General features: G+C 48.6%; 1 protein-coding gene across 3 annotated transcripts; it reads left to right on the top strand.

The window, feature by feature from the left end:
• The first annotated feature begins 307 nt into the window (after positions 1 to 307).
• Positions 308 to 6,014, top strand: LOC119288144 (sucrose synthase 1-like). 3 transcript variants are annotated; one of them, XM_037567770.1, is made up of 15 exons: positions 308 to 414; positions 1,340 to 1,466; positions 2,329 to 2,458; positions 2,553 to 2,704; positions 2,803 to 2,992; positions 3,082 to 3,200; positions 3,315 to 3,531; positions 3,612 to 3,707; positions 3,780 to 3,953; positions 4,032 to 4,148; positions 4,237 to 4,403; positions 4,496 to 4,720; positions 4,810 to 5,128; positions 5,203 to 5,447; positions 5,537 to 6,014. In XM_037567770.1, exons 2-15 carry the CDS (start codon positions 1,357 to 1,359, stop codon positions 5,721 to 5,723), a joined length of 2,448 nt encoding a protein of 815 aa, XP_037423667.1. In that variant the 5' UTR covers positions 308 to 414; positions 1,340 to 1,356; the 3' UTR covers positions 5,724 to 6,014. The 3 variants fall into 3 exon arrangements, with proteins under 3 accessions (XP_037423667.1, XP_037423669.1, XP_037423668.1); XM_037567772.1 differs by having other exon boundaries at positions 396 to 414; positions 1,343 to 1,466; XM_037567771.1 differs by lacking the exon at positions 308 to 414 and adding an exon at positions 1,183 to 1,198.
• The last annotated feature ends 5,850 nt before the right edge of the window (positions 6,015 to 11,864 follow it).

Genomic DNA, 11,864 nt, shown 5'->3' with positions numbered 1-11,864 from the left:
GACCCCGCTGAGAAATCCATTTGGCCCATGGCTTGCTACACAAACCTTGCCAAACTTCTAGAATATTAAAGGAGGAAACCTTTTCCCGCTTGCACACAGAGCCGTATCTCGCCACAGAGACCCACGTACAGATGGATGGAAAGAAATCAAGATACGGGTCAGATCACCGCGAATCGAATGCACTAATTGGATAAATTGTTTCGCAAGCAAAGGAATCCTGCTGCACAGTGAAGGAGGAGGGGGGCAGTGCAAAGATGAGGGTGCGTGCCACCTGCCAGCCACCCCGCCCGGCCCTGCAGCGAGCATAAATACCCGGCCTCGCCGTGGGCAGCGCTCTCCATTCATTCACCCGCCGTCGTCCACCTCTCTCTGTCTGCTTCCATTCGTTTCTACCCCGCGGAGAAGAAGAGCAAGGTGAGCTCGTCCTCCTGTGCTGCCAATGGTGTTCTTCTTTCTTCTGCGCGTGCTCTGCTGCTCTGTTTCGGTGTCGTCGGTGCAGCTCCCTCTGTTTTCGGTGTTAAGGGAAAAAAAAAGAAGACTGGATTCATGCACTAGGGGACAGAAGTCAGAAGATAGCAATCAGCGTCCACTTGCGGAGATGTGGTGGGTTGGTGGTGCTTCCGGCCGGATCTGGGGCTCCCATCATTCCCTTCTCTGCGTTTAAGGTTTCAGTTCCAACTCACCAAGTGGATGGATGATGCACCTTAGATCTAGTAGTGAGGTTTATCACTCACTCATGCATGGATCCTCTCCCTTCCTGCCGACAAGCCTGCGCTTCGGTCCGTGTCGGAGCTCGCGCTGTCGGTCGGTTGCTACCAGCCATGGTTAATTAGCTCCAGATTATTTCTGTCATTTCCCAGTAACACGAAAAGCTCGACTCCTAATCACCACCATTAGCCTTAACCACCTTGGCATGGCCTGCAAGAAAGGAATCCCGAATCCCCACGCTCATCTCATGCTTTCCAAGGTGCTCGCACGCCTCACTCTTCCTCCTTGCCAGCTTTGCTTCCAACGGGCGGCTACTGCTGCTCATGCAAACCCACCGGCGTCTGTCGGCTACTTGAACTTCTCGCCGGACAACACCTGGGCTACCTGTTGGTTTCTCACTTCAGATCCGTATAATTATAGACGCGCACACTCCACTGCTTTCTCCTACTCGGTCCTCTGTCTGAAACCTTACGTCTAGATTTTGATTCTTGTATGCCTCTCGATCCTCTAGTTTGCGCCGTCGAATGTTTTATTTTTCTTTGGTCTTCTTCAAATCTTGCTCGGTTCCAGCTCATCTGTTGGATCTCTCAACTGAAGAACCCACCACTTATAAACCTGTCCTGTTCTGCAGCAGACCAGGCTTGAGCGATGGGGGAAGCTGCCGGCGACCGTGTCCTCAGCCGCCTCCACAGCGTGAGGGAGCGCATCGGCGACTCCCTCTCCGCGCACCCCAACGAGCTCGTCGCCGTCTTCACCAGGTTCGATTTGACCCCCATGCCCTGCCCTGCACTGCCAGTGTTACTTCTATATTTTCTTGTTAAAGTTCATCATGCCAGTATGTAAATCTCCTGGTGGTGGCTAGCACTCTGGATAACTGTTAGATCCTAAAGGACAGACCCAGTGCATAGAAGCTCCCACACAAGGTGGGGTCTGGGGAGGGATTATAGGAACCTAGTCTTACCCCTGCAAAGTGCAATGCAGAGAGGCTGGTTCGAACCCAGGACCTCTTGGCACAAGTGGGGAGGACTTCACCACTGCGCCAGGCCTGCCCTCTTGTTAGATCCTCTAGTCAATTAATCAAATCTGGCCTAGTGCGCAATGGATGCTTAACTTCATTCCTACTCATGGCGCCTACCTGGTCAATCATCAATCAAATATTTAAACAAGTCTTTGTCAAAACCTAGTACTGAACACTAATGACACACCTTGATTGCTGCCAGATCTGACCGCACGTGCACTTTTAGATTCGATATAAGGTGCAGCTGGGTAGAATGATTGTATTCTGCACATCGACCTAGTGCTAATCAAGACTTGCTGAACATGATGCTCTAATCGGTCTGCCGACGCCTGGATCTGGCAGGATCTATGTAGCACAACATCTGGCTGAACTGAATCTCATACTATAATTTTGTCAAGTTTAGTAAATGCACCGTGAAAACCAGCACTGTAATGTTTCGAATGGAATTCCAAATTCTTCTCTGAATGATGCATGATGTGCTCAACAATGGCTTCAGATGTCACCAATCTGACTTGCGGATATATCTGGGTGGATCTTACTCGATCCGATAATTCTGAATGATATGTGGTGGATCTTAAGCGGCATGACGATGCTTTGTGCAGGCTGGTCAACCTTGGAAATGGAATGCTGCAGTCCCACCAGATCATCGCTGAGTACAACGCCGCAATCCCCGAGGCAGAGCGTGAGAAGCTCAAGGACGGCGCCTTTGAGGATGTGCTCAGGGCAGCGCAGGTTTGCATCTGATTTCTTATCTCAGCAGACTTCTTGAGCATCCTTTTTCGCTTTACCTGTTGCTCTAACCGGTGGCTTTTCATAAATCATACAGGAGGCGATCGTTATCTCCCCGTGGGTTGCGCTTGCCATCCGTCCAAGGCCTGGTGTCTGGGAATATGTGAGGGTCAATGTGAGCGAGCTTGCTGTCGAGGAGTTGAGTGTCCCTGAGTACCTGCACTTCAAGGAACAGCTTGTGGAAGGAAGGTAAAAACAGATAAAAATATCAGTATCAGAGAATTGAAAAAGTAACTGACAATTTGGTTCTCTTACTCTGATGATATTTATTTTTCATATTTTGACAGCAACAAGGACTTCGTGCTTGAGCTGGACTTTGAGCCGTTCAATGCCTCCTTCCCTCGCCCTTCCCTGTCCAAGTCCATCGGCAACGGTGTGCAGTTCCTCAACAGGCACCTGTCATCGAAGCTCTTCCATGACAAGGAAAGCATGTACCCCCTGCTCAACTTCCTCCGTGCGCACAACTACAAGGGCATGGTAAAGCCAATCTTTCATTCTATCTACAATGTTTACAGATTTCAGGCTTGGCACAAGTTGTATGACAACTTGTACTCTGTTTTCTGCAGACTATGATGTTGAACGACAGAATCCGCAGCCTAAGTGCCCTCCAGGGAGCTCTGAGGAAGGCCGAGGAGCATCTGTCTGGTCTTCCGGCTGACACCCCGTACTCGGACTTCCACCACAGGTACTGACTATTGTATTGTACGCCATTATCAGCCAGTCCTGGGGCCTGGAGTGCATTGTCCTGACAAGGAACCACTGAAATGTTATTAACAGTTCTTTTGATTGACAAATGCAGGTTCCAAGAACTTGGTCTGGAGAAGGGTTGGGGTGACTGCGCCAAGCGTGCGCAGGAGACCCTTCACCTGCTCCTCGACCTTCTCGAGGCTCCCGACCCGTCCACGCTCGAGAAGTTCCTTGGCACAATCCCGATGGTGTTCAATGTCGTCATCCTCTCGCCGCACGGTTACTTTGCCCAAGCCAATGTCTTGGGGTACCCTGACACCGGAGGCCAGGTAACACATCCTGCATAGTTTATACATGGTCAAGTGACTAAACCTGTTCTGATTAATCCTTGTGCTATGATTCCCCAAAGGTTGTCTACATTCTGGATCAAGTCCGTGCTATGGAGAACGAGATGCTACTGAGGATCAAGCAGCAAGGCCTCGACATCACACCAAGGATCCTTATTGTAAGTGTCATATCTCATATGAGAATTAAAGCTTGTCATATGATACTGAAACTTTTTTTTGGCCCTGCACAGGTTACCAGGCTTCTCCCAGATGCAACCGGCACGACCTGCGGTCAGCGTCTTGAGAAGGTCCTCGGAACAGAGCACACCCACATCCTTCGTGTGCCATTCAGAACTGAAAGTGGAATTGTTCGCAAGTGGATCTCACGTTTTGAAGTCTGGCCGTACCTGGAGACTTTCACTGAAGTAGATGCCTAACCTCACCATCATGCCTTGTTCATTATTCACAAATATATCTTGCTAACTCTGCCCCATTTCTGCCAGGATGTGGCACACGAGATTTCTGGAGAGCTCCAGGCCAATCCTGACCTGATCATCGGAAATTACAGCGACGGAAACCTTGTTGCGTGCCTGCTTGCACACAAGATGGGTGTTACTCATGTGCGAATTATAGCTGCCTTTCTGTTGCTGGAATCATGTTTATCACATACTGATCTTTGCTGATGTTACCATGGTCTTTGGCATGCAGTGTACTATAGCGCACGCGCTTGAGAAAACCAAGTACCCCAACTCTGACCTCTACTGGAAGAAGTTTGAGGACCACTACCACTTCTCATGCCAGTTCACTACCGACCTGATTGCAATGAACCATGCCGACTTCATCATCACTAGCACCTTCCAAGAGATTGCTGGAAAGTAATATTTCTTTACAACTGAACTTTCACTGATCATATCCATCTGTTTTGTTGTCGTCTTTGCATGGCCTAATGGAAACTCTGCCTTTTCAGCAAGGACACCGTTGGACAGTATGAGTCTCACATGGCGTTCACAATGCCTGGAATGTACCGTGTTGTCCATGGTATCGATGTCTTTGACCCCAAGTTTAACATAGTCTCACCTGGTGCGGACATGTCGATCTACTTCCCGTACTCCGAGTCGCAGAGGAGGCTCACCTCCCTCCACCCAGAGATCGAGGAGCTGCTCTACAGTAATGTCGACAACAATGAGCACAAGTGAGAACCAGAGAATTGTTTCTTACCGCTTGAGCTGCAACAGTCTGATGCATTTATTGTTGTTGAACTGACTAGAATACCATCTGCAGGTATGTGCTCAAGGACAGAAACAAGCCAATCATCTTCTCAATGGCTCGTTTGGACCGTGTCAAGAATTTGACTGGTCTGGTTGAGCTGTATGGCAAGAACCCTCGCTTGCAGGAGCTTGCTAACCTTGTGGTTGTCTGTGGTGACCATGGCAATCCATCAAAGGACAAGGAGGAGCAGGCTGAGTTCAAGAAGATGTTTGACCTTATTGAGCAGTACAACCTGAATGGCCATGTCCGCTGGATCTCTGCCCAGATGAACCGTGTCCGTAATGCTGAGCTCTACCGTTACATCTGTGACACAAAGGGTGCCTTTGTTCAGGTAACTACATGTTGCAAAAAACACATTCTCCCTTTGCAAAAATTTGTGTTCTCACATATCTCTTCTGCGTGTAGCCTGCTTTCTATGAGGCTTTTGGGCTTACTGTCATTGAGGCCATGACCTGCGGTCTTCCCACCTTCGCAACTGCATACGGTGGTCCTGCTGAGATCATCGTGAATGGTGTGTCCGGCTACCACATTGATCCTTACCAGGGTGACAAGGCATCTGCTCTGCTCGTTGAGTTCTTTGAGAAGTGCCAGGTCGACCCTAGCCACTGGGCCAAGATCTCACAGGGCGGTCTTCAGCGTATTGAGGAGAAGTATGCAACAAAAATTCACTAGTTTTTACTAGCTCTGAGGATAACTAGTTTGCTGCGACTAACAATCGTTTTACCTGTCTTATATTCAGATACACCTGGAAGCTTTACTCTGAGAGGCTGATGACCCTCACCGGCGTGTATGGGTTCTGGAAGTACGTCTCCAACCTTGAGAGGCGTGAGACCCGCCGCTACCTCGAGATGCTTTACGCCCTCAAGTACCGCACCATGGCCAGCACTGTTCCGTTAGCTGTTGAGGGAGAATCCGCGAGCAAGTGATCTTGCGACCTCCATGCCGAAAGAAGGGTGGCTTGGATTCCTGCAAAGATTGAGATTTGAGAATGCTTTGTTTTTCTTCCTAGACGCTGTTCTTTTTAAGATTCAAGGTCGAGTAATTGGTGTGCTAGTTTGGTATGGTAGTGGGAGGGAGTCGAGACAGAGGAAAATGTGGTGTGTGTCGATTGGTTGGTGCTTGTCGTATTTCTTGGATGTTACCGTTGAATAATAGGAACGGCCTTGGTGCCGTTTCTGAAATAATAATAGTAGCATCCTTCCCTGTTTCCAAGAAAATCTTTGTCACTGCTGCTGAGCTGAGCTCTGTTACCTGATACAATTACTAGAAGGTGGGATAAAGAGCTTTTGATACTTTATAGTTAACCAAATGAGCATTGTTACTTTGGTCTTAATTAGTCACTAACCTAACTTAGTCCTGATTTCCATGTGATTGTCAGTGATGTCTAATGCAATATATGTATGAATCCAACAAGATCTCGCTTCTCTTCACATATGAAATGGTAGTTAAAACTGGCGGCCAGAAATTCTGGAACTCACACCCTCTATGTAGTCAGAGCAGAGCAATTAGTCGAAGCTCAATAGGTGTGCCAAGAACAGCATAGGAGCTCGCTGTGAACCAAGCCATCTTAATAATCCCTCCGTCCGGAAATACTTGTCGCAAAAATGCATAAAAATAGATGTATCTAGAACTAAAATACGTCTAGATACATCCATTCCTTCGACAAGTATTTTCGGACGGACCGAGTATGATTTATGTGGCCAAAAGATATTGATTAAACACAATCAGAACTGCAGAAAATGAATTACAATCTGACAACAAATGTTTTAGTTTCATTTCTGTCTTTACTGCATAAGAATTGGGGAGGTCGCAAGATCAACTGATTGCCACACGAGTTCTTCCATAAAGACTCCTACCCTGATCCACCACGCTCGCACGCGAACTAATCAGAAAAGGGGAGGAGTGAGGGAGACCTAATTAAGCAGGGGTAGAGCAAGAGTGAGCCGTGCAGACCTTGCTACGGGTGCCGGCGGCGAGGGTTCAGCGGCCAGCGGTGTCGCCCGCGCTCTTCGATGCGGCGGCCATGGTCGCCGGCGCGCCGCTCCGAGCTGGTGGCGGCGGCCATTGCCATTGTCATCCATCCGCTGACGCGTCTGAGCAGAGCGGCGGAGCAGGGGGATGGTACGGTTGGGCCTTATGGATGCTCGAGCCCATTTAGGACTGGGCTGCTCAAGTCAGTGGAGCCCAAGCAGAAAGCAGTCCATTCCTCAAAAAAAAAAAGACTGTTTTTTCCCAGTAAAAGTCAATGAAGCAGAGGAGGAGCAGAGTGAAGCCATTGGAGAGGAGGAGAGGGATCGACGGCAATTCTTTTCCGTGTTTCTAATCCGCAATAAAAATGCTCGCTTAGTGCTATTACGAAATAGGATTTCCCCCCGCTTTGTATTACAAAGCAAACATCACCGATACAAGCAGATAGGTGCTGGGACGGAAGCAGCACAGACATGCCCAAAAGAAACGAAAGAGAAAAAGAAAAAGAAGCAAATGCAAACACCGGCGGAACAACAAAGACGAAGAAGCTTCGCGATCGCCGCGCCCACCGGGGATCCTCCACTAAGCTCCTATAATCCGAAGCGTCGGTACCAATCAACACCTCAAAGAAGAGACACGGCAATGACGACGCTGCTGCCAAGGGTTTCCCTAGGTACGCGATGAGGAGAGAGGAAGGGTACCCAAGATGTCCTCTAGGAAGGTTTGGCGGCATCCTCATGCACCACCGCGTCGGAGTCGCTCGGCCGACAGGGATTTCTCCCGATCCCAACTTTCACCTGGGCGGACCAGAGCACACCACCAAACAAAACATCACTCCGCGCCAAAACGGCCTTGAAGCTTCCGCGCCGTCTAACCACGACACTGCGAAAGGGGCCTGCTCAACGAAGAAGAGGAGCGGGGACTCGGGACAACAGCATCGTCGGCACGCGGGAGGGCCCAACCTCCACGTCAACGACGGTAACCGACCGGACGTGACAGCAGGAGCATACCAGTCCCGTGGGCCTACAGGTCCGACTGAGTCCTCGGATGCCCGTAAAGCTGCCGCTGTCACACTGCAGAAGGCACGCCGTCGGCGCCACGCAGAGGATGTCGAAGCCACGCCAATGACCAGCCCGCTAGGACCCAGATGGGGCCAGGAGGGCCCAGATCTTGGTCGGGGATGCGTTGCCGGCCACCGCACGCCACCCCGCCGCCAAGCGCAACACCGCCACCTCGCCCAACGCCGGGTCGCCGCCCAACCGAGCAGCACCGTCGCCGTCTCCTACCCGGGAAGGGGACGAGCGCGCGGGGACAGAAGGTCCCACCACCGCCGGCACCACCTAGGCCAGCGCCGGGGGCACCCGCCGACGGCGGCAGGGGAGATCCAGCGGAGGGCAGGGCCAAGAGGAAGGGGAGGGGGTGCGCCGCCCCGGCCACCTCCCGGGAAGGCGACACGGGGGAGGAATCGGAAGGGGGCGGGGGAGGGGAAGAGGGAGGCGGGAAGGGCCGGGGCGCGCGCGCCGGTGGCAGGCAGCGGCGGGAGGGGGCTAGGGAGCCACCGGCAGCGTCAGAAACCCTAGCGAGAGGGAAGGAGCGGGTCGGGGGAGCTCTAGGTCAGGTACTGAGACATATTGAGTTACCACTCTTACATCCTTGCCCAGTCTCGAGCTGTGGAACAGCTGCCCTCTCTTAGTGCTTCCAAGCTGAGGCCGCAATCTTAACCTGAGCGACAGTACCCACAAAGCCACACCACCAGATGAGTTTAGTTAGATCTTTCCTTTATTTTCATCTTTCTCCTTTCTTCTTTTCATTCATTTCATTTTTTTTCAAAAAAATTCCTTCGCATTGATGAAATTTTGTTCTAAAATATCCTAATTTTTTTTATTCATATCGATGAACTTTCTTTCTCAAATTTGATCAACTTTTAAAATTTTGATGAACTTTCTTCGAATCGATGAACTTTTTTTTGAATTCAATGAACTATGCTTCAAATTTGATGAACTGCTTTTCAAATTCAAATATTTTTTTTTCAAATTCCATGATTTGTTTTTCAAATTCGATGAACTCTTTTTCAAATGGATGAACTTTTTTCAAATTGATGTGTTTTTTCAAGTTTGTTGAACTTTTTTCAAATTCGATGAACTTTTTCCAAACCAATGAACTTTCTTTTAAATTCGTGAACTTTTTTTCAAAATCCGTGAACATTTTAATTCACGATATTTTTTGTTTTTTGCGAATCTTTTGATGTTTTTCTCTCGAAAAAGTCAACAGTGAGCCATGTGAATGGGTCGTCCCACAAGGGATGGGGCGTGAGCGCCAGGAGCTACCGGGATCGACCCCGCTGGCCACTGCATTGCAGCTGCGGGCTCCCTCCACAAGCTCCGTGCTGCTCCCCTACGCTCTAGCTTGAACTCCTAGTTCGACTCGCTCCTTCCTCCATTAAACCATCCGTCGCTTGGTACCCGTCACACAGTTGTTCTTGTGGGGAAGAGAGGAGACTCAAATCGCATTGTTAGTGAGTAGGTTATCTTTTGCTCTGGTATAAGAACCCTACAACTACAATACAGAGAATGTGCAAGCGTTCTATGCCAACCATGAGCCCAATTAGTGTGTGTCGTCCCAGTGAATGGAACCCGAAAGGAAGAAGCATGGAGAAGCCATTGGTGTTGGAGGGCGAGAGAGGGAGCGTCGATGCCGGCCACTGCATCGTCTCCGTTGGATCGCTCTGGAATGTAGGCTTTGTTGTCTTTGGGAGAATTCCTCCATGTGGCAGCATGGGCTGGTAGTCTAGATTATAATTCATGTGCTGAGTCGAATCAAGAAGTCCAGAATATGTAAGGAGTCAAGATTAGGGATAGCAATGGAGAGATGTTTAAATTCGGAGCAAGTCATGAGAGAACAATTCATTACTTCATAAGTCCAAGTTACGCACGAGTTAACACCACAAGTTCATACTGGTTATCCATTTGAAGAGTTTTGCTCAGTTTGTGCAAGTGTCCAAGTCGTGTAAGATGTCTAATGGTTCTAGCGAGTTTTCCGAGAAGCTCAACTACATTTAAAGGTTGCTAATAACTTTAATTACTTTCCAAATATGCAATGTACTTTTTTCAGAAAAATTGTTAGTTGCATATTAACGTCACGAGAGAAAGGATATGATCAACCACGTCCTATGTGCCATATAGCCACGATAGAACTAGATGATCAATACGAGTCATTATTATTTCATCTAACCTTTGACAGTCAATTTTATTTATTTTTTCTAGATCATTATACACACACATCCAACCCAACAGTGTTATAAAAGGTTCCTCAGCAAGGCTAGTGCAAGACAGAAAAGAGAGAGACCTTTGTCATATATTACCATGTATATTTCCAACAATATTTTGGCCGGGACAAAAATCTTACCAAATGTGGGCTTGAGATGTACCAGGAACTCAGTGATGCCTTTCGGCAGAGGTTCTGCGATGCACTAACTAATAGATGTCAGAATAGTGGCCCAAGGAGGTGATGAATGCAGGCTGCACAAGGGGGCGCGGCTACGAAGATACAGGGGCAGCGTCCCTAGTGGTTTTGAGAGCGACGGAGGACTGGGGCAGCGCATGGTTGTAGAGGGATTATCTCACTATCAACAAAGTCGGAGTAGCCCATACCTGCTTTGATTTCTCTTCTCCCTCTTACGGGGCTGGTCCTAGCGGCATAGTAGTGAGCTTCTTGGTGATGTCTTCCAACCTACTGTGTGTAGAGTGCACGGATGATCAACTGTGGTGGGGACCCTGTTTCGTTGGCATTTGTTTGTGTGTCAGAGAATTTAATCTCGTGTTGCTTGGTGGTTTCCACTTTTTTGGCGTAAAGTGGGGGTTTCATGCCATGTAGTCTATGTCTGTTTCTTCTAGTTTTTTTTAACTATGTTTCTCCTAGTTTTGTGAAACTTTTAACCAAGCAATTATATAGGCAGTAACTCACCAGCAAGGAAAAATGACCCCTTTGTCGTTGGCAAGGCTGCTCCCATGCGTGGTGGCTTCGATCAGGAGAGCATTTGCTGCCTTGCGTGGTGGCTTTGATCCAACCGAGGCGGCCCGCCTCCAAGGAGTTCTTGTGCACGATAGCTATATTGGCGACCGCATGCTGATTCAAATCTACTGGGTTCATATATTGGAGGTTCCTAGCAGTGTACTCTAGTAATTGGTCATTCCCTACTTAGTGTAGTAGGTGGAGAACTCAAGATGTCCCGTGAAGGCGTATGTGACGGCCGGTTTGGAGACTGTACTTCTGCTTGATGTGGTTGTTTGATCCTTGTTTGTAGTGCCCCATGTGAATGGATATTTTTTTTGAAGATGTGATTGGATATAGTTGGTTCTACGTGGGCGGGCTTGATTCTTATCATCGTGAGATAGGTTCGGCGCCACTGGCATGGAGGGTCATAGGCACAGATGGGAGGCATTCCTAGGCGCTGCTTTACAACATGTGTTGTGCTGACAAATATCCGATTTTGTGGTTAGGCCCATGTCGGGAGTGTACTCTTGTGCAGTTGTGCGATGAAGGATCGGCACGTGCTGACAACACAATGCAACTTTTTTTAGGTCCTGCTCTCTGAGTATTGTATTTCAAGTTCCGTTGTTGAAAATGTACATTCCACCTTCATCGGTTGAGCCTAGCAACAACATCATTCTTGCAACATTCTGTTTTGAAGGCATTGCATGGGGATTGTTCGGACTTCTCTTTTGGTGAAAACCTATGATCCGCCTCATTAGTTGGATACAACATCCATGGTGTCCATGGGTTGCTTTCTTTTTGGAGGCGTCGTCGATGGAGATCCTCCCATGTTGTCCTACAGTTGCTATCCCTGGTGCATTGTGTTGATTTTTTATGTAACTATTTGTTTACCTGTACCTTTTCTTTTTGTAATCATTTGGCTACGTGCATCCTCCGCCTTTTGAGTCCTCTACTATAAATGATCATAGAAATTTGCATGGCAAAGGAACACAATGAAAAATAATCACCAGTACAATTTTCAAAAGTTTTTATATGAGTTTTTCCTTGCGAGATGTCATCCCCCCTCTTCCAGTTTGATCCCCATTCCACAACCTCGTTCCTAGTGC

This window comes from Triticum dicoccoides, chromosome 4A, assembly GCF_002162155.2.
Source record: "Triticum dicoccoides isolate Atlit2015 ecotype Zavitan chromosome 4A, WEW_v2.0, whole genome shotgun sequence".
NCBI classification, from domain to species: domain Eukaryota; kingdom Viridiplantae; phylum Streptophyta; class Magnoliopsida; order Poales; family Poaceae; genus Triticum; species Triticum dicoccoides.
Note: the sequence above shows the minus strand (reverse complement) of the source record. Positions and strands in the feature narration are given on the sequence as shown.

Excerpts from the sequence above, each read along its gene's own strand:
- LOC119288144 (XM_037567770.1), top strand. The coding sequence starts at position 1,357 with ATGGGGGAAGCTGCCGGCGACCGTGTCCTCAGCCGCCTCCACAGCGTG. Across the intron at positions 2,705-2,802 it reads GAACAGCTTGTGGAAGGAAG|CAACAAGGACTTCGTGCTTG; the intron begins GTAAAAACAGAT and ends ATATTTTGACAG. Across the intron at positions 3,708-3,779 it reads TCACACCAAGGATCCTTATT|GTTACCAGGCTTCTCCCAGA; the intron begins GTAAGTGTCATA and ends GGCCCTGCACAG.